Source organism: Macrobrachium nipponense, chromosome 5 (assembly GCF_015104395.2).
Source record: "Macrobrachium nipponense isolate FS-2020 chromosome 5, ASM1510439v2, whole genome shotgun sequence".
Classification (NCBI taxonomy): domain Eukaryota; kingdom Metazoa; phylum Arthropoda; class Malacostraca; order Decapoda; family Palaemonidae; genus Macrobrachium; species Macrobrachium nipponense.
In genome coordinates this window covers 108,226,247-108,245,867 of record NC_061107.1, presented here as the reverse complement: position 1 = coordinate 108,245,867, position 19,621 = coordinate 108,226,247, and the positions used below count along the sequence as shown (strand labels likewise).

General features: G+C 46.3%; 1 protein-coding gene across 3 annotated transcripts in view; it reads left to right on the top strand.

The window, feature by feature from the left end:
* LOC135215574 (3-hydroxyisobutyrate dehydrogenase, mitochondrial-like) overlaps positions 1 to 19,621 on the top strand; it is a 60,966-nt gene that overhangs the window by 40,012 nt on the left and 1,333 nt on the right. For all 3 annotated transcript variants that reach the window (XM_064250433.1, XM_064250436.1, XM_064250435.1), the window contains exons 7-9: positions 18,318 to 18,444; positions 18,766 to 18,867; positions 19,162 to 19,621. The exon at positions 19,162 to 19,621 is cut by the window's right edge and continues 1,333 nt beyond it. In XM_064250433.1, the coding sequence (XP_064106503.1) occupies positions 18,318 to 18,444; positions 18,766 to 18,867; positions 19,162 to 19,248 (316 nt within the window). In that variant the 3' untranslated portion in view covers positions 19,249 to 19,621. The remainder of the gene's footprint in view (positions 1 to 18,317; positions 18,445 to 18,765; positions 18,868 to 19,161) is intronic.

Here is a 19,621-nt window from a genome sequence, read left to right as displayed (position 1 = left end):
GGTAGAGGATCACAATTTGTATGGATTCTATAACCGTCTCTTTATAGTCCCCAAGTCATCGGAGGATGGAGGCCCTTTCTCGATGTGAGTGCCCTGAATCACGTTATTCAGATGAATTTTCATATGCAAATGAACCAGTTGTTCATGTCATCCATTCATCAAGGTGACTGGATGATCACCCTAGACGTGCAGGATGCCAGCTTCTGTGTCCTCATCCATCCGATCTCCTCAGCATCAACATCTGCCTTTACTTAGACGACTGGCTTCTCCGTTTCCCATTGAAAGAGAAGTGGACGGAGGACTTGAAGGAAACTCTTCGCCTGACTCAAGAAATAGGAATCCTGATCAACATACTGAAATCTCAACTGCTCCTGACGAAAGAGATTCTTTATTTGGGAATGATCCTGAATTACCAAGTTTTTTGATCCCCTAAAAGTCCATTCCTCCCTTCGCACAGTCTGCAGTTTTCTTTCTCCCATCGGTTCGGCCAATCAGTGGATGAGCCTTTTGGGGACTTGGGCTTTCATCGAGCAGTTCATGAACTTGCGCAGACTGCATATGAGAGTTCTTCAGATGTCTCAAGGGCAACTTGAATGGGAAAACCCAACAAGACTCTTTTATCTTTCCCATCACGCCGCAGATCAAATCAGACCACCTATGGTGGCTGTTCAAAGGAAGACTTTTTCAAGAAAAATCCTTTCATCCATTGAACCCCAACCTAGTCTTTTTTTTCAGATGCCTTGGACCTAGGCTGGGGAGCTCTGCTAGCAGATCAAGAAGTTTCCGGTCCATGTCCCATGGAACAATGAGGTCTATATATCAATGTCAAGAAACTGAAGGCTACTCACCTAGGTCTCCAGTTTTTCTTGTCTCTGATCTTTGGCAAGACAGTGTTTGTTCATGCAGACAACATCACTACCCTCTCCTATATCTGGAAGCAGGGAGGCACTCAGTCCTTCTCCCTCTGTGAGGCCGCGAAAGATCTCTGGGTGGAGCAGAATCAGGTCACCCTCATCTCCTGATTCATTTAGGGAAGACTGAATGTCTTGGCGGATGAGCTCAGTCGCTGCAAGCAGGTCCTTCCCACAGAATGGACCTTAAACCCATTGGTTTGCAACAATCTGTGAAAGTTGTAAGGCAGATCAACAGTACACGTGTTTGTGATGTCAATGAATCATCGTTTTTCTCTCTTTTGTTCACCAGCCCTGGACCTTCTGGCATGGGCAACGTATGCCATGCTTCTGGACTGGTCAGACTTGGATGTTTACACTTTTCCCCTGTTTGGCATGATAAGAGAGGTAATCAACAAGTTCACTTTCCATCACAACGTATTGATGAAGGCTCCGCAGAAGGTTGTCCCATCAGGCCCTGACAGGATTCAGACTGTCCAGAACCGAAGGGCTTTGCAATGCCAGTTGTGGATGCTATTTCCAGATATAGATGTCAGTTGACCAGCAACGTCTACCAATCCAAATGGACAGTTTTCAGAAGATGATTTATTTGACATAACATCTCATCTTCTGAGATGTCTGTAAGCCAGATTGCAGATTTCCTGCTTTATTTAAGCCCGTCCAGGTCAAGGGGTATAGGGCTACGTTAAGTTTGGCCTTCAAGCATAGAGGTCTGGCCCTTTCCTTTAACCAGGACCTCAATGACCTCATCAAATCCCTTTATACAGCCAAGCAAAGGAAGTCTGAAAATGTCACTTGGAACTTGACATGGTTTTAAATTGGCTTTCGGATACAGTTTTTGAACTGCTGTGCTCTGTCTCACTAAGGGATCTCACTAGGAAGAATCTTTCTTGTTGCTTAGGCCAATGCCAAGTATATCAACGAGCTTCAGGCTATGGACAAGAGGTCTGGTTTTGCTCAAGGAGAGACAGTCTGTTCTCTCTCTTTCTCTTGGGGTCCTTGCCAAGAATGAGGACGGTTCCAAGCCCTGGCCTTGCTCTTTCACTGTTAAAAGCTTGATGGAGATCCTTGGAGTGGAGTAAGAAGAAAGGCTTCTTTGTCTGGTGAGAGCTCTTTAATATTGCTTACAAAGGACAGAGAAGATTATAGGGCCTTCTTACCATCTCTGGTTTTCAGTAAGGAACCCTTCTCGTCCAATATCTTATAATGCTTTAGCATATTCTTTAAGAGATTTGATTTCTAAAGCTCACTCTCGGATACAAGAGGACATCCTGCCTTCTTTTAAGGCGAAAGCTCATGAGGTTCAAGCTGCCGCTACCTCTCTCTTGCTTTCAGGCACAATATGTCCCTCTTGTCCATCTTACAATCTATGTACAGTAATACCCTGAACTTACACAATTTGAGTTGCACGAATTCACTATAGCACAAACTTTTCATTGGAACCTAACTAATTATCATATGCGAGTTCTTCACAATAGTGCAAACATTTGTGAATCCTCCAACAACACTGCAAAACCCTGCAAAAGTGTTTATGTTTAATTTATAGTGCATATATGTACTTTACAGGATGCAACACCCATTCACAAGTTACTGCACTTTTTAAAGATGATATTCCTTCAGAAAATGTTTAATTTCTGAAGTAAGTACTAGTATACTACAATTAGTATAAATTTTCAGGCTTTTAAGTGTAAAATCAGTATGGAGATTCTGTGTATGTAATTCATATTTTTCAAAATATATACAAAGGCAGTACGTAATTCATAGTGTTTGTCCACCTTCAGGATCAACTCGTAAAACATATCAGAGACATAACAGAGTTGTTCTGTGAAAATTACTATCTTAACCTGGGAGACGTGTGCTGGTACAATCTGTATGTACTATGTTAAGTAATTACACCACATACAGTTAATGTACTTTCAGAAGATGTGATCCCATTCGCACTTTTGAAGATGATACCCCTCCAGAGTTTCACCTCACATGATGTAGGTATTTCTCTCTCTCCCTCATAGTTAGCCCTCACACTAGTACATTTTAAATTGATATGAAGTTTACTTAGTGATGCAAAGCAAACTTCTTTTACTCTGAGGGAAAAAGAAAATGGTATCCCATGAATTAGGGTTAACGTTAGTATACGTATGAAAATGGATATATATATATACTTGGTAGTTACTATAACTATTTTTTATTGCAGTGTCTTACCGAACAATTATACAGCTGTAGGTTCCCTACGAATGGCAGACAATAGATTCAAAACTTCCGTGGTGGCGCCGCCATCGCTGATGTAGGTGACGTCATCTCCCTCCACTCGAGGGAGCTACAGGTACAACTGCCAAGGTAACATCGCCGACTTTTTCTTCATTTGTTGGTAGAAGTATATCTCTCCAATATCGGTGAAGTATTCAACTCCGTGTTTGTAGGATTGAAGCTGAATTTCTTTTCTGCAATTTTGTGGTCTTACCATCATGTCGGACTCTAGTCCTTCAGTAGTTAGGTTTTACGCAGGAGGGTGCAAAACTAGGTTAGTTAAATTAATTTATGATTCGCACACTAAGTGCATTAAGTGCAGGGGTTGTGAGTACTCTAGAGAATCTACTTGTGATGAATGCAAGGATTGGAGTGAACAAGAGTGGAAAGTTTTTGTTTCTCACTCGGGGAAGATAATTAAGGATAGGAAGAGCAGGGCGGCTCTCAGAGCTGAAAGTAAGACTAGTTTAGCTTCTTCTATCGAAGCACCTGATCCTATTCCTTCTCCTTCTCCTCTTATTATGTCTCCGATCCTGAGTCCTCCTACTCCTGCTTCTGTAACTCCCTTGCCAACTTCCTGTGGAGTTTCTCCTGACACCATTGCCAGCCTCGGATCTAAATTTGAAGAGAAATTTGATGTATTAGCTAACGCGGTTATGCAGTTAGGTTTATCGGTGAAGTCTTTCATAGAAAAGACTTCTAGTGAAGTGAAAAGTGTCAGTGCAGTGCAATCTGAGGGGGTGGCTGTTTGTCCTGATAGTTCTCCTAGACAAAGGTCCCGCTCCCCCGCCTCGGGGAGAAGACATACCGGAGGTCCAAGGGAGACTAAACACCATTGGAAAGGTGTGTCGTTCTGTAATCAGTTATCGACAGAGTCGAGTGATTCGTTGCCGATTAGACGTCGTAAGTGGCATGATTCTTCAGTCTCGCAACTGTTGAAGAGACGTTCGACTGAAGAGGTGTTCTCTCCGCCCCCTGTGAAGAGGAACAGAGAAGTAGATAACTCTCGCCCGTCGTGTAGTATAGCTACATGGACTTCGCCTCATATTCTTATGACAGCGACAGCCACCTTCGACTCGATTGTGGAACGACCGATTCTGAGTTCGTCGGGATCTTTGACTCATCAAGTTTACCTTCGACTTCGCATGCGACAGATAATTCGACTGGCGCGAGACCTCCGGTGTCGATCGTGTTGAAGTCCACAACCCCAGTTGCTACGACTTCAACTCAAGAAGACGAGAATCTAGTTCCTTTACGTCGACAGTTGCAAGAGCTGATGAACTGGATGAAGGAAAGCAAACAATGTACGAAGAACAATGAGTTGAATCAAGAACCCTCTCTGTCGTCTCTCTCTTTGGATGACGAGGAGGACTTAGAAGAGGACGCTATCCCTCTCTCATGCTATTCGAAGCTTTTACGCTACCTTCTGGACATGTACCCGGATTACTTTGTAGCAGCCGCTCCCAGGTCGCCTGCTTCCATCTTCCCGATGAGAAGGAAGAATTTCGATCCTCTTCTCCAGAAGCTCGTACTTTCCAAGGCTGCTAAACGTTCGCTTCATGATATAGAAGGCTGGTTGAAGTTCAAGAGAGAGCTCAGGAAAGCAACTTTCACCTATCCTCCGTCAAAACTGGTTAAGAAGAGGAATAGGTTCTACGTAACCGGAGAAGCCCCCTCCATGGGAGGTTCTGCCTCCTCCCAGGGGGACTTCTCTGGCCTGGTGGATGCAAATAGGAGGTCCGCGTTTGCAGCAGCTAAAATATTCTTTACATCGCCCGAGTTGGACCATTTGGTAAAGAATATTTTCAAGTTGTTCCGATACGTAATACAAACCATCGGTCCTTTAACAATAGGAAGTAGCTAGCGGCAGCTGGAACGGTCGTAAGCTTCGAACAAGGGGAGAACGGTAGTTAACTGCTTGTCCGATCGTTGCGCGGCAGTGAGGTAAACAAACCACTTTTGCTTTCGGCCGTGGTGTGACTAGACGTGTTCGTCATCGCTCTGCCTGCTACTCCTCGTATGCTTTGGTTTTCAATTCAGCCCTCTTTCTGGTTTGTTTGTGTGTTGAATGAGATTGTAAGTACAATACTTTCATTTTTGTTTATCACATTGATTAATAAACAATGGATCAAGAGATGGAGCTTTCGCCGCGCCCCCCGGTCGCCCGTAGAGTGTGTCCCGGGCTGGAGGGGCGTAAATGCGGCGGATTTCGCTCCTTTGTGGACGTGGATCCACATGAGTTATGTACAAGGTGTCGGGGGCGAGAATGCTCCCGAGCCGAACCATGTGTAACGTGTGTTGATTGGTCCGAGGTGCAGTGGGTTCTGTACGAGGGCAGGAAGAGACATAGGCCTACAAAGGAGTCGTCGGAAAGCTCTCCAGCGACTCCTTTGGTAACGGATACCTCGTCTTCCTTCTTGCCCCCCGGTCAGCCCCCACATTTCGCGCCTTCCCCTGCGTGGGGGGGGGGGGTGGTAGCAGAGTCCTTCTCCTCACTTGATCCGTCGAGTGTGGAGGAGGGCGCTCGCTACCCGGACGTACAGTTGTACTCGGGGTCTTCCGTCCGCTCTGGGTGGGGTTCGTCTCCCCCCAGGCGCGAGGGAACCCCTCTAACTAACCCGACTGTTGCTTCCGCAGGTGTGCCGCCAGTGAAGGACGACCTGGGACAGGTGTGGGAGTCGCTGGGGTTGCAGGGAGTGCCAAGCATCCAGGGGCTAATCCAGCGGTTGGCGGGGTCGGCAGTGGTCACACATGGTGTGGTGACCACTACCACTACTACGATCACGACTCCGGCCTATGGCATGCCGCCGCATTTGGTTTATACGCCGCATGTGACGACGGTGACACCGACAGCTGCGATTCAGACCTCTCTCGCTGCCATGTCAAGGAGAACCGTGCCACCGCCACCTGGGTTCTTTGTGCTGCCGACCCCGGACTTCCGCTGCCCTAAAAGCTCTCCCTTAGACTTGCCGCCAGTACCGAGAATGCAGGTAGCTGCCGACAAGACGCTTGGCTCCCCTGTTGCTGCTGCCGTACCTGTTGCTGTGCCTGCCGCTCCCGCTGTTCCAGACGCTGTTGTTCCTGCTGTTCCTGTACCTGTTCCTGTTGTTGGTGGTGCTGCTCCAGGCTCAGGTCTTTCTGGACAGGTGCAGTCGGGCCCTGTTGCTTCGGCAACTGCCCCGGCTCCCTCCTGGATGGAAGACCTGACGTCTGTCCTGCGGAGCCTGGCGAAGAAGAAGAGGAAGAAGAGGAAGGTGTCGTCGTCGTCGTCTGCTGCCTCCTCTTCCCCTTCAACTTCTAAGGCTACCAAGCCGAAGAAGAAGAAGGCTGCCTCCTCCCCCCCTAAGAAGGCTCCTTCGGGACCTTCTAAGGGCCCGTCTCGCTCAGGCGATTCGGGGAGCTCTTCTGCTGGTCTTCCTGTTCCCTCGGGAACAGGGCCCGTCTCTTCTTCTGCAAAGAAGACGACGACGGGGACCAGAGGGGTACCAGCTTCGGCTGGCACTTCCTCGCCTGGTACTAGCGGTTCTGCCGCTAAACCAGGATCCGCCTCGGCTTCTCGTTCACGAGAAGTACCGAGTGGACGGTCTCCCGCGGGAGACTGTCCAGCCAAAGTCTCGACGCCCGAGCTCGCTCGCTGTCAAGACCGAGGTGCGGAGCAGAAGACTGGCGAGAGTCGTGCAGACGACTCTCGCCAGGCCAGTGAACGCTCTCGCAGCGACCAGCTGGCTGCTCGGGTAGACGTGACGGTCTCTGACCGGCCACGGGTTGAGGCGAGGAAGGGGTCCCCGCGGCCGTCGGTACCGCTGGTACCAGCGGCTTGACGCGACAGCGAGCCTAGCAGGTCACCTGACCGCCGCTCCCATCGGGACCGGGCGGAGACGGTAACCAGCAACAGCTCGCCTGACGCTCGGGATCGGGGTCGACGTTCTCAGCCGAGCCTCTCGCCTCAGGTGAGCGGCAAGGCCAGGCCTGCAGCTCGATCACCACCGCGGGTTGGGGATCAGCCGCAGCCCTCCAAGCACGCTGGTCCTGCCAGCGAGCGAGGAGGGAGCGTCAGGTCTGCCTCTCCAGTACCTTCAACCTCCTCGGGCTACACTGTGAGGAGCGAGGTACCTAGGAGTGATCGTGAGGGGTGCGCCTCTCGCGATCCCGCTACGACGCCGTACGCACCAGGCACGGTTCTAGGATCGGCCAGGACGTACGCGCAAGTAGCTGGAGGCGACCGTGAGGGGTCTGTCGCTGTTCCTCCTTCTGAAGGAGGAGTGTCTCGGGATCTGTTCTTGCTGGAGGGACTGGACGGTCCTACTCCTCAAGATGCAGTTACTCCCGAGATACAGAGGAACTTTGCAGAAGTCATTAAGCTGATTCGTCAGCATAATGGCCTTGCAGAAGGATCGCCGCTACCACCGTCCGAGCCCACGTCCCGGCTCGAGTCATTTTGGGGCCCGAAGAGGGAACCCAAAATGATGGTGGGACTGCCGCGATCAGAGCTTGCAGACTCGGTCCTGGACCAGGTGGAGAATCTCGTCTCAGGGCGAGAGGATTTGCTGAAGTCCGGTCGGTCTTCCAAGCTGCTTCCTCCTCCCCTACAGCGTCAGAGGCGTTTCTATGTGCCATCGGAAGACCCGATACCGCCGAAACAGGTTAACCCGGAGTTAGCGAGGCTGACTCCAGGTGTGTCCCTGCAGCAGCTCCTGTCGGAGAACTCTGGTTCTCGCAGCAGGAGGCACTCGCCCTGGAATCTACCGCTATGGCAGCATTCCAGGCAGGGCTCTGGGAGTTCTGCTCTCGAAGACGACGCGTCTTTCAGGAGACTGTGCCAGTCTGGAGGAAGAGCTATCTCTTACCTCGCCCATCAGACTGCTAACCTGTGGGCCAACTTGGTTCTTCGTCGTAGGGACGCAGTCCTTACCCGAGTGACCAAGGGGGCTGGGCGTGAGGCGGCACTCGGGCTTCGTAACGGACCCATTAGGAGTTCCACCGCTCTCTTTCCCGGAGAGATGGTGGACGCTGCGGTGGAAAGGCGGCGCACTGATGACAGTGACCGCTTAGTTCACCAGGCAGTCTCGAAGGTTTCTGGGCAATCTCGAGTAACTGCGGCTAAGCCTAAGAGTTTAGCTGGCGCTTCCACGGCGGCTAAGACGGTTGCTCCGCCTAAGCCCCGTGTGAAGACTCCTGTTGTTTCGACTTCTGCGAGAGGAGGCCGTAACCAGCCCTCCTTTCCCCGAGGAGGTGGTGGGAAGAAGTCGAAACGAGGTGGGAAACGCTAGGGACGGCGTTCCATCTCACCTGCTGCCGGAAGTGGGGGGGTGCCTAGCCAGCCATTGGGCAACTTGGCAGCGCTACGGCGCCGAGAACTGGATAGTAGACGTCCTTCGGGAGGGATATCTACTACCCTTCGAGTCTCGGCCCCCCCTCATCTCCAAACCGGTCCATCTACAAACCTATGTCCGGGGATCATCAAAGGACAACGCTCTTCGACAGGAGATCAAGACCATGCTGGCGAAATGAGCTGTAGAAATCGTAGATGATCAGTCACCGGGCTTTTACAGCCGCCTCTTCCTAGTGGAGAAGGCATCGGGGGGCTGGCGTCCAGTGATAGACCTCTCTCCCCTGAACCGTTTCGTTCGCACGACTCGGTTCACGATGGAGTCGGCACGGTCCGTGCTCGACTCGATCAGGGGGAACGATTTCATGCTTTCAGAGGACTTGAAGGATGCGTATGTTCAAATACCCATCCATCAGTCCTCCAGAAAGTACCTCCGCTTCATCTTCGACGGGACGGTGTACCAATTCAGGGCACTTTGTTTCGGTCTCTCAACCACCCCACAGGTGTTCCCGCGAGTGTTCACTCTGGTGTCAGCTTGGGCCCATTCGCACGGGATACGTCTTCTGAGGTATCTCGACGATTGGCTGGTCCTGGCGAGCTCCCGCTCGCAGTTGCTACAGGACAGGGATCGGCTCCTCAAGTTTTGTCACGATCTGGGGATTGTGATAAACTACGAGAAGTCCGATCTCGAACCCAAGCAGAAGATGAAGTACCTGGGTATGCTGATAGACACGGTAGCAGGGCAAGTCTTTCCCGCAGACTTGCAGATCAGCAAATTCAGGGAGGCAGCCGGCCGGTTCCTGTCTCGGCAGGAACAGGCAGCACAGCAATGGCAAGTCGTGATCGGCCATCTGCCGTCACTCGAGAAGTTAGTCCCTCACGGGCGTCTTCACCTGCGGTCTCTCCAGTGGAGACTAAGGGAGAGTTGGTCTCAGGCAAAGGATCCTCCTTACTTTCCCGTGGCTCTCACGGAAAAGGTGAGGCAGGGATCTGACCCTCAAGACCCTCTTCTTGCTGGCCCTGGCATCGGCGAAGAGAGTAGGGGAACTACATGGTCTGTCTTTTGATGTTAAACACACCAGAGGCTGGGGATCTGTGACGGTCGATTTCGTCCCGAACTTCGTAGCTAAGACTCAGAATCCGTCGATCCCTGACGACAGGTTCGAGTCTTTCACGATCCCTTCCCTTCTGGACTTCACCGACAATGATGCGGATGAGATACTGCTTTGTCCTGTGAGGGCGCTACGGCGCTATCTGAAGAGAACTCGACACCTCAGGCCTGAGTGTCGACACCTCTTCGTTAGCACTGGGGTTACCAAGAAAGAAGTATCCAAGAACACGCTTTCTTTCTGGCTACGTGAGGTGATCAGGAGAGCGTACGAGGCTGATGGTAGCGACGACATCCGTAAGCTCCGACCGAGAGCCCACGAAGTCAGAGGTATTGGACCCTCCTTAGCGTTCCGTAAGAACTTCTCCGTGGCACAGGTCCTGAAGGCAGGTGTCTGGGCCAACCAGACCACCTTCACGTCCTTCTACCTTCGGGATATTGCCCACAAGTCCTTGGATACTTTTTCCTTGGGACCTGTGGTGGCTGCTCAACACGTGTAAGCTTACCCAGTACCCGAGCAGGCAGAACAGCATCGATTCCTGGTATGACTGGGAGAATGAATGTGCGAATGAGAGTGTCACTGGCTTCTCTTCACCATCTTTCTCTACCTCTACCTGTGGGCAGAGGGATACGGTCGTCACCATGCTGGAAAGGAGTCCGATGCAGGTAAGCTACTCGACCGAGCTCCATCCTATCCCTTTCACTAGGGATAGGAGCGTATATCCACCACTTTCTCCTACAAGGGGGAGGAAGTGGATGCCTACATGAGACGAACCCATGACTTTATATTTGCTCCTGTACAGGAACAAGTTCTTACAATGCTGGTACGAAGAGATACGCTTGCCTCTCTCTTAGTACTCGGCCCAGAGGTCTGACCATTGATCCTGCAGTGCACACCCCGATCAATCGGACAGAGGCTTGGATCCCTCCCTCGCTCTTACGACCAGGGAGGCACTCCAGGGATGGACGAACACCAGTCTGTTCATTCAAAGACTCAGATTCCTCCCACCAAGAAGTGAGTCTTCCTATTGTTAAAGGACCGATGGTTTGTATTACGTATCGGAACAAATGACAATTTGTCGAAAATTGCATTTTTCCTAACTATACAAACCTGAGGTCCTTTAACAATAGGAAGTAGCTAGCGGCAGCTGGAACGGTCATAAGCTTCGAACAAGGGGAGAACGGTAGTTAACTGCTTGTCCGATCGTCGCGCGGAGGTAAACAAATCACTTTTGCTTTTGGCCCATGCAAAATACGCAGAGTGAGGGGTGGCATGAGGAGGGACTATATGTAAAGGACCTCAGGTTTGTATAGTTAGGAAAAATGCAATTTTCGACAAATTGTCATATTTTAGAGATTATGAGCTTTTTGGACTGGATGATTGGAGCCCTCGCTACGAAAATAGAGGACTGCCCTACTCTCCAGGAGGACCTGGCATCGGACTGGCTTGGGATTTTGCCATGTGCCGACAAATCAGTTCGGGATGGTTGCGATGTGCTGGCCTCTCTCTTTGCATTCGGGACTCTCAAGAAAAGACAGCTCTGGTGTTCTTTTGTTTCGAGAGCAGTCGCTTCGCCTCAGAAGTCCGCCCTTTTGTTTTTTCCTCTCGACAAGAATCATCTGTTTCCCGAAGAAACAGTGGCCAAGACACTTTCCGCACTGGAAAAGAAATCTACTAATGACTTACTTGCTCAGTCTTCTAAGCGAGTTAAACCCTCGACTGTGACGTCACCACCTCGGAATCACCCTTGCAGAAGAAACCCTTTCTAGGGGGTAAGTCTAGACTGTTCGCCAGGCCTCGATCGATTTTACGACACCCGACCAAGTCCTTGATCAAACCCGACACAAAATCGTCCAAGTGATCCTTCAATCCTTCATGCTCTGGTAGGGGGCAGACTGAGCCTCTTCTGGGAGGAATGGAGTCGCAGAGGGGCAGAGCCCTGGGTGACCCAAGTTCTCCTGTTCGGTTACTCCATTCCTTTCAAAGACACTCCACCTCTATCCAATGTTCCCATCGCATTACCCGCCTACTCTCCAGGCTCGGAGAAGTTTGTAGCCTTAACCCGAGAAATAGAGACCCTCGTGTAGAAGGCTGTCATAGAAGAGATAAGCAACAGACCATCACTGGGGTTTTACAACCATCTATTCGTAGTCCCCAAGTCATCGGGGGACTGGAGGCCCGCACTGGATGTAAGCGCACTGAATTTGTTCGTTCAGAAGGCCAAATTCAATATGGAAACGACTCATTCGGTGTTGGAATCCCTTCACCAAGGGGACTGGATGGTATCATATGCAGGGCACATACTTCCACATCCTAATTCACCAGGACTCCAGGAAATACCTTCGGTTTGTGTTCATGGGCAAGACCTACCAGTTTCAAGCTCTTTGCTTCGGCCTCTCGACAGCACTGCAAGTATTTACGCGAGTGCTGACTCCGCTGGGAAAGTGGTTACAACTCTTGGGCATCAGAGTGTCACTCTACCTAGACGACTGGCTTCTCTGCTCCTCTTTGGAAAGTCAGTGCATGAAGGATCTCAAGAGGACTCTTTCATTAACTCACTCATTAGGTCTTCTCATAAATGAGGAGAAATCTCGGCTAATTCCGACTCAACATTCTCTATTTGGGGATGACTGAACTCTCGAGTTTTTCGGGCTTTTCTTTCACCAAAGAGAGTCCAGTCGTGTGTGGAAGTAGTACAGGACTTCCTGGACCGTAAGTCCTGTTCCGCCAACCATTGGACCAGTCTGTTAGGAACACTAGCTTCGGTGGAACAGTTTGTCAAACTCGGAAAACTGCACGAGGCCCCTACAATTCTTCCTGAAGGCATCATGGTGCAGAAAGACTCAACCGGACTCGACAGTTTTCTCGATTTCAGACGAAATCAAGGAGGACTTAGTGTGGTGGGTTTCAAAACCAAGACTGGTAGAGGGTCTTTCACTTCGTCCACTCCACCCAACCCTTCAGTTCTTTTCAGACGCCTCCGACGCAGGTTGGGGAGCCCTGTTGGGGAAGAACGAAACGTCAGGGGAATGGTCAGAAATGCAGTGCTCTCTTCATATCAGTGTGAGGGAGCTATTAGTAGTGAGTGCTCCTGGGACTTCAGGCGTTCTCTCATCTCGTGACGGGACAGGTGGTAGCAGTTCACGGAGACAACTCCACAGCACTTTCCTGCATCAGGAAATAAGGGGGAACTCGCTCCTTCACCCTCTACAACCTTGCAAAAGATCTGCTTCTGTGGGCAGAAAAATTTCAAGTTACGCTGATCCCTCGATTTGTTCAAGGGAAAATGAATGTGTTGGCGGACGAACTAAGTCACCGTCATCAAGTACTGCCGTTAGAATGGACTCTCGATGCGAAGGTCTGCCTAGACCTATGGAAACTTTGGGGAAAGCTGATGATAGACTTCAAAGAACAACTGCCTTCAGCTGTTTTGCTCTCCAGTCCCGGACCCTCTTGCATGGTCAGTCGATGCAATGTTACTAGACTGGTCAGGCCTGGAAGCGTACGCCTTTCCCCCATTCGGCCTAATAAGACAGGTGCTGAACAAAGTGTCATTCCACAAAAATGTTTCTCTGACACTAGTCGCTCCATTCTGGCCAAGGAAAGAATGGTTCCCAGATCTCCTCGACTTACTCGTAGACTTCCCCAAATTTCTTCCATTAAAGAGATGTCTACTCAGATAACCGCACTTCGAAAAATTCCACCAAGGATTATTCGCTCTGGCACTGACAAGATTCAGACTGTCAGGAGTCTCGTCAGAGCGAAAGGTTTTTCGAGACGAGCTGCAGAATCTATCGCAAACTGCAGAAGAGATTCTTCTAACAGACTATACCAGTCTAAATGGGGAGTGTTTCGAAAATGGTGCAGACTAAAGTCTCTTCTTCTGAAACATCTGTGAACGAAATAGCCGATTTCCCTTTTCTTAAGGGACGTTAAGCGTTTAGCGCCTTCGACTATTAGGGGATACAGAGTGATGCTGGCTTCAGTTTTTAAACACAGAGGACTAGACCTATCCACGAATAGTGATCTTTCTGATCTAATTAAATCGTTTGAGACTTCCAAATCGTCAAAGGGTTCGATAGCATGGAATCTCGATATAGTTCTTAAATGGCTTTCAGGTCCTCCCTTGAACGTTACTTTCTTCGTCTATGAGGAATCTCACCAAGAAGACATTATTTTTAGTTGCATTGGCATGAGCTAGATGAGTTAGCGAGCTACATGCGATGGACAAAAAGGTGGGATTTTGCAGTTTGCTCCGTGGAGCTCAATTTTCTTGAGAAAAACAAAAACCTTTCTAATCCGTGGCCACGTAACTTCGTTCTTAAGAACCTGACAGACTTGATAGGCCAGGGATAGGCCAGGAAGGAGAACGGCTCTTACGTCCCGTGCGGGCATTAAGATATTACCTCCGCAGAATGGAGAAGATTAGAGGTCAATCGAAACGTTTGTGGTGCTCTGTTAAAAATCCCTCTCGCCCTCTCTCAAAAAACGCTATTTCCTTTTTTCTGAGAGAGTTAATTTTCGAAGCACATTCTCAAGCTAACGACACAGTGTTTCCCTTACTGAAAGTGAAAGCGCACGAAGTTCGAGCGGTAGCGACTTACCTCGCTTTTCGACACAACTTGTCGCTATCCTCCAAAGTACCTTTTGGAGGTCTAAATCTGTGTTTGCTATGCATTATTTGAAAGAAGTCTAGACAGTGTTTGGAGATTGTAAGTCTCTTGGTCCACTTTCGGTAACTGGCATGGTGTTGGGAGACACGACTTAGGGGGTTGCTCCCTCTGTTAGCCTATGTTTCGCCTTGTGTCAAGGTTGACGAGTTAAAGGGAAGTTTGGGGGTACAATGTACCCAGAGTACTCACCAGTCATTTTAGTGTTAGTTTTGGTGGGTAAAGGTCTTTATCTCGGTGTAGGTGACAGTTTTTTCATGTTGGTTATTTCTAGTCTTAGCCCAGGGCAAGGGAAATATTTTGTTGTATCTTCGTTGAGTCAGCGGTGAACACCATGACTATGAGGATATTCCACTCCATGTAGAGGCACTCATTGGTCATACTCCAAGCCTTCTACTATGTAAGATGAGCACCGACCAGAGACAGTATTCTCCTGCAGTAGCTCTCTTACAAGGTAAGGTACAACAGGCACTAACAGTGCTTTTGGGTATACTTTACTTTCAAGAATCATATGTTATTTTTAATTAAAACTTACATCCACAGCCCCCAATCCTTGCAATGGGTAATCAGCTGTATAATTGTTCAGTAAGACACTGCAATAAAAATGGAATTTTCATTATAAAATGAAATTTTATTGCATACTTACCGAACAATTAGTAATCAAAGCCCTCCCTCCTCCCCACAAGTGGATGGCTGGGCAGAATGAATTGATGTTACCTGGGCAGTTGTACCTGTAGCTCCCTTGAGTGGAGGGAGATGATGTCACCTACATCAGCGATGGCGGCGCCACCGTGAAAGTTTTGAATGTATTGTCTGCCTTTCGTAGGGAACCTACAGCTGTATAATTGTTCGGTAAGTATGCAATAAAATTTCATTTTATAATGAAAATTACAGTTTTATGCCAACCAGTTATTTCTTTTTTAAGGGTAATGTATTAATCTTTTAAATCAAATTACAGTAACTTTAACTCCATTTAAAAGTTAGCGTAATATTTAGCGAGCATGGTTATGGTCATATTTAGTGGTCAGACTTTAGAAGCAGGCATTTATTAGCATTTTTAGAGACCATGCCAAATTTACGCAAAACTTCCCCTTACGCGAGGGGGTCTGGAACCTAATCTCGCGAAAGTTCGGGGTATTACTGTATTAGAAGTGCAATCAGTCATCGCAACTCATTACCTGAAGGAGGTGGAAACTGTTTTAAACTTTAGTACTTTAGGGTGTTGGGAGGGGAAGCTAATGGAGCTCTCTTTCTCTCCTCTTATCTCCTCGCCTTGATTCAAGGTGTCAAGTCCAGGGAGAGACCTGAAGTACCCACCAGTTTTTAGTGGTTTGGGTGTGGTTTTTATTAGTGTTATTATTATTTTCTGGTGTTTATTCTGGTTTTTTTTTGCCCAGGGCAAGGGCAACTTTTAAGCTTTGCTAGGCAAAGCTGCAATGTTCCCACTGAAGTAGGGGCGACCCATGGCTGTACTGCCACGCCACTATGGTTAAGATGAACACTGACCAGAGGCAGTATCTACCTGCAGTAGCTCTTTTACCAGGTAAGGAAATAACAAGCATTGTGTCAATGCTAGCAACTTTTGTATTTCAAAGTCTAAGAAATATGATTTAAGAATAGAATATGTCCATGTATCCCACCTCCTATCAGTGTGTATTCAACCATGTAATTACTTGACATTTTTATAATAAAATAAATTTTTATATATACTTGCCAAATAATTACATAATTGGAGGCCTCCCTCCTTCCCTTGCATGGACATCAGGGCACAAAATGAACCGAGCTATTTGCTAAGCAGTTTCTTTTCTTCCCCAAAAGTGGGCTGGACTAAACACCTACACAAAACAATTGAAGGATTAATGCAAATTTTGAATTTTTAGGCTGTTGTGGTTGAAAACCATAGCTATGTAATTATTTGTTAAGCATATAAAAAACTTTATCAAACATATGTCATTTTAGCTTAAACTGACAAAAAATTTATTTATCAGATGATTTTTATTGTTTTTAAATAATTTGTAAAATGAAATGTGTTTTAATACCTTATTATTTTAATGAAGTAGTATTTTTAGGTAGCTTAACCAGACCACAAGCAGATGCTTGCTATTGCTCTCATTTGCTAGTTTCTTGTTAATAGTTGTGATGTAATTAACATTGAAGTTGTATAGCAGTAGTATTTACTATAATCTTCATAATGCAGGTGGTTTATAGTTACCACATGAGGTTAATTAAACACTTCATAAATTCTAAAGTGGATTGTGCCTCTGTGAGTTCCTTTAATAATTTTGACTTGCAGCACCCTCGGTTTAATATCAATTACCATCAGCTAGTGCTGCTGCAAAGGCCCTTGACCAAGCACAGATTGTGAATGAGCATAACAACTGCACCTTTCTTCAAGTTCAGTGCATGTGGGGGCAGCCCAACCAAGTTAACATTCTGCCCAGAATTCTTCAACCTCTGAAGATGTCTTTACGACTCCAGGACCTTTTGAAGCAGTCTTCAGCTCTTAAAATATTCCAGGAGAAAAGCCCACTGGTTTATAACATCTTAAATTCTTAAAGACTCAAAGACTCCAGGATCCTGCTGAGCTGTCTTCAGCTTCTGAAGGGATTCCTGTCAGATCCACCTCCCTTCAAGAATGTGAGCTTCCCACCAAAAGAAATCTTTGAAGTCTTTCATCTCCAGGAAGGACCAGAAGCCTTTGGAATTCCCAGAAGACTCTGGACACATACACACAGTGGCGGCCAAGGAAATGAATACATAGATTGATGTTAAGGAAGTGAGCATAAAAAAAAAAATCCTCTTATCACTCACTCTGGATTTTCATGTATATATAGAATGAACAAGGGCATTGCTGCTAAATTCAAACTGGATGCCTTAGCCTATGCCAGAGAGCACGAAGGTAGGGTGTCTAAGTGTTTTGTGGTTCATCACTAACATAAACTATGATTTTTCATCAAAATAGTGTTTTATTCTATATATTCTTATATAGAAAGGGTGCTTCTAATGTAAGTACTATTGCATCTAATACAATGGCCAATCGGGTATGTATTTGCAAAACAGCATTTGCCTGGTGATGTTTGTAGTACAAAATGTTGAGCACAAATAAAATTGTGCTCTTAGCTAAAGAAGTACAGCTTGACAAAGAGCGCTATTAAGTGGATCACCCTGCAACACATTAGTATAGGGTCGCAGGTGTTAACAAAACAATACCGCTGATAACCTAGTGAAGGACTGGGGCATTGTCAATTTCAAGGCTTCCAACAGGTGACTGTGGAGGTTTTAGTATCTTTGCCTGAAAAACTGATGGGAAGTCAGAATGAATGAATGAATGATTGGAAGTTTTCTGGCATCTTGACATCGAAGGTTGTTGACGCCGAGGGAATTCGGAACCACTGACTTCAGTTATAGTAAAAACTTGTGCTAGATCTGATTTAGTACATGGCAGAAAATGTGTTTTCTCTGTAATGAACTGAAAACAATCAGGATACTATACTGATATGTAATATCAGAGCTAAGTCCAATCCTGTGCTTTGCAGGTTAGGTGTGGATAAGCACAACTTTCTCTGACAGCTAACTGAGCATAGATGTTACCTTTGGGTTACAATAGATCTTAAATATATATGTATGGTAATAATATTGTATTTTCATAAAACTTGGCAACATTTCATTGCAAAACCCAATCTACAACTTTTCTGGCAATAAATAAAGCCTTTTTACAGTAAATATTCATAATCTACAAGTGCAATGTATCATACTGCTATGAATTGTTCTACAAAAATATATGATACAAAAAAGGTTTGGTCAGGATTGGAAGCCTTACTGAAAAAAAAAAGCTTTACCCTTATATGTATGTATGTATCTGGATAAAGTATCTCATGACCTTTTAACTGAGGTACAGGGCTAAGACCTTAATCAGCATCCCCAGAAAAAATTATGAACAGAAAAGATATAAATGAATGGTAAAAAAAAAAAAATAAGCAAGGCAACTAAAGTCACTTATTAACTTTTGCAATAAAAATAAATAAGACAGCTGATTTTGTTTTTGCTATTCCAGGCTAGGTTTGGATCCCAAACTTCTTGCTGGTGTACTTAGCACAAGTACAGGCCGCTGCTGGGCTATGGATACTTACAATCCTGTTCCTGGTGTTTTTGAAAATGTCCCCTCATCCAACAATTATGAGGTTAGTTTTTCAAGATAATTTCAAGTATAAGAAGGAAATTGGTCATTTGGATACTATGGGAAAGGTTTGGGGGGTGAATTCAGTATCATGTATTGCATGTAACAGATGGAGTCTAAGAAATGCTTGGTATTGTGGCATATATTTGAATTAAGAGATTGTAGAAGACAATGGCAGAGAGGTGGAGCAGAAGACAATGGTGAAGAGGTAGAGCACCATGTTGTTGTGGAAGGGTGACCATTAGAGGAGACATTTCATTTACTTTGGAGATATACAGTACTGAACTGTTCAGGAATGTACAAGTATTTTTTTTTTTTTAAACAGGGAGGTTTTGGCACAGCACTAATGACAAAAGATCTTGGCCTAGCACAAGATGCAGCAACCAAAACTTTTTCACCCACTCCACTTGGTTCTTTAGCTCATCAGGTAAAGTCCTGTTTTTTCTTTATATTATTATTTGTAGATTTTCTACAACTTATTATTGAATGACTGTTTTTAACTGAATTGGCTTTTAGTGTGCCTCAAAATGTGGCATTTTTTAAAATTTTCTTTATAGGAAACTAAAACCACTTTTAAAAAGAAAGAATAGTACTATCTTATAGTCATCTTCATATTCCTATTAATTATCTTTATTATATTGAGAGAATTGTCATGTTTTTAAGAGATGTCATTAACATTTCTTGAATATTGATTGACATGGCTTTTTTTTCATCTTTTCAGATATATCGTGTTATGTGTAACTCTGGCCTAGCAGAGAAAGATTTTTCCAGTATATTCAAGTTATTGCAAGAGGAAAAGAATTCTTAAATATTATATTAGATTTAGCATAAATGCTGTAGTTGCAGGGCAGAGTTGTGGTACTTTGTCAAAAAATGATCTTTTATATACCTCTATGACTTACTCTCTAAGATTAGTGGTCATGACTCATGCCATACACAGTAACATTGATTAGAATTTTAGAACTAGAATAATTGTTTAGGAAATAGTTTGTGCCCATGAATTTACATTGCATAATTTGTAAATGTCTAGCAAAAATTATTGCAGTGATATTTTCCTGTACCAAGATATCAGGATACTGAAGGTTATTTTGATGTGAAAATTATGTGGGATTTACATTTCTCAATGAGAAACTCAGTCTACATTAAAGAACAATTATGCCATGGTTTAGTTACATTTTACC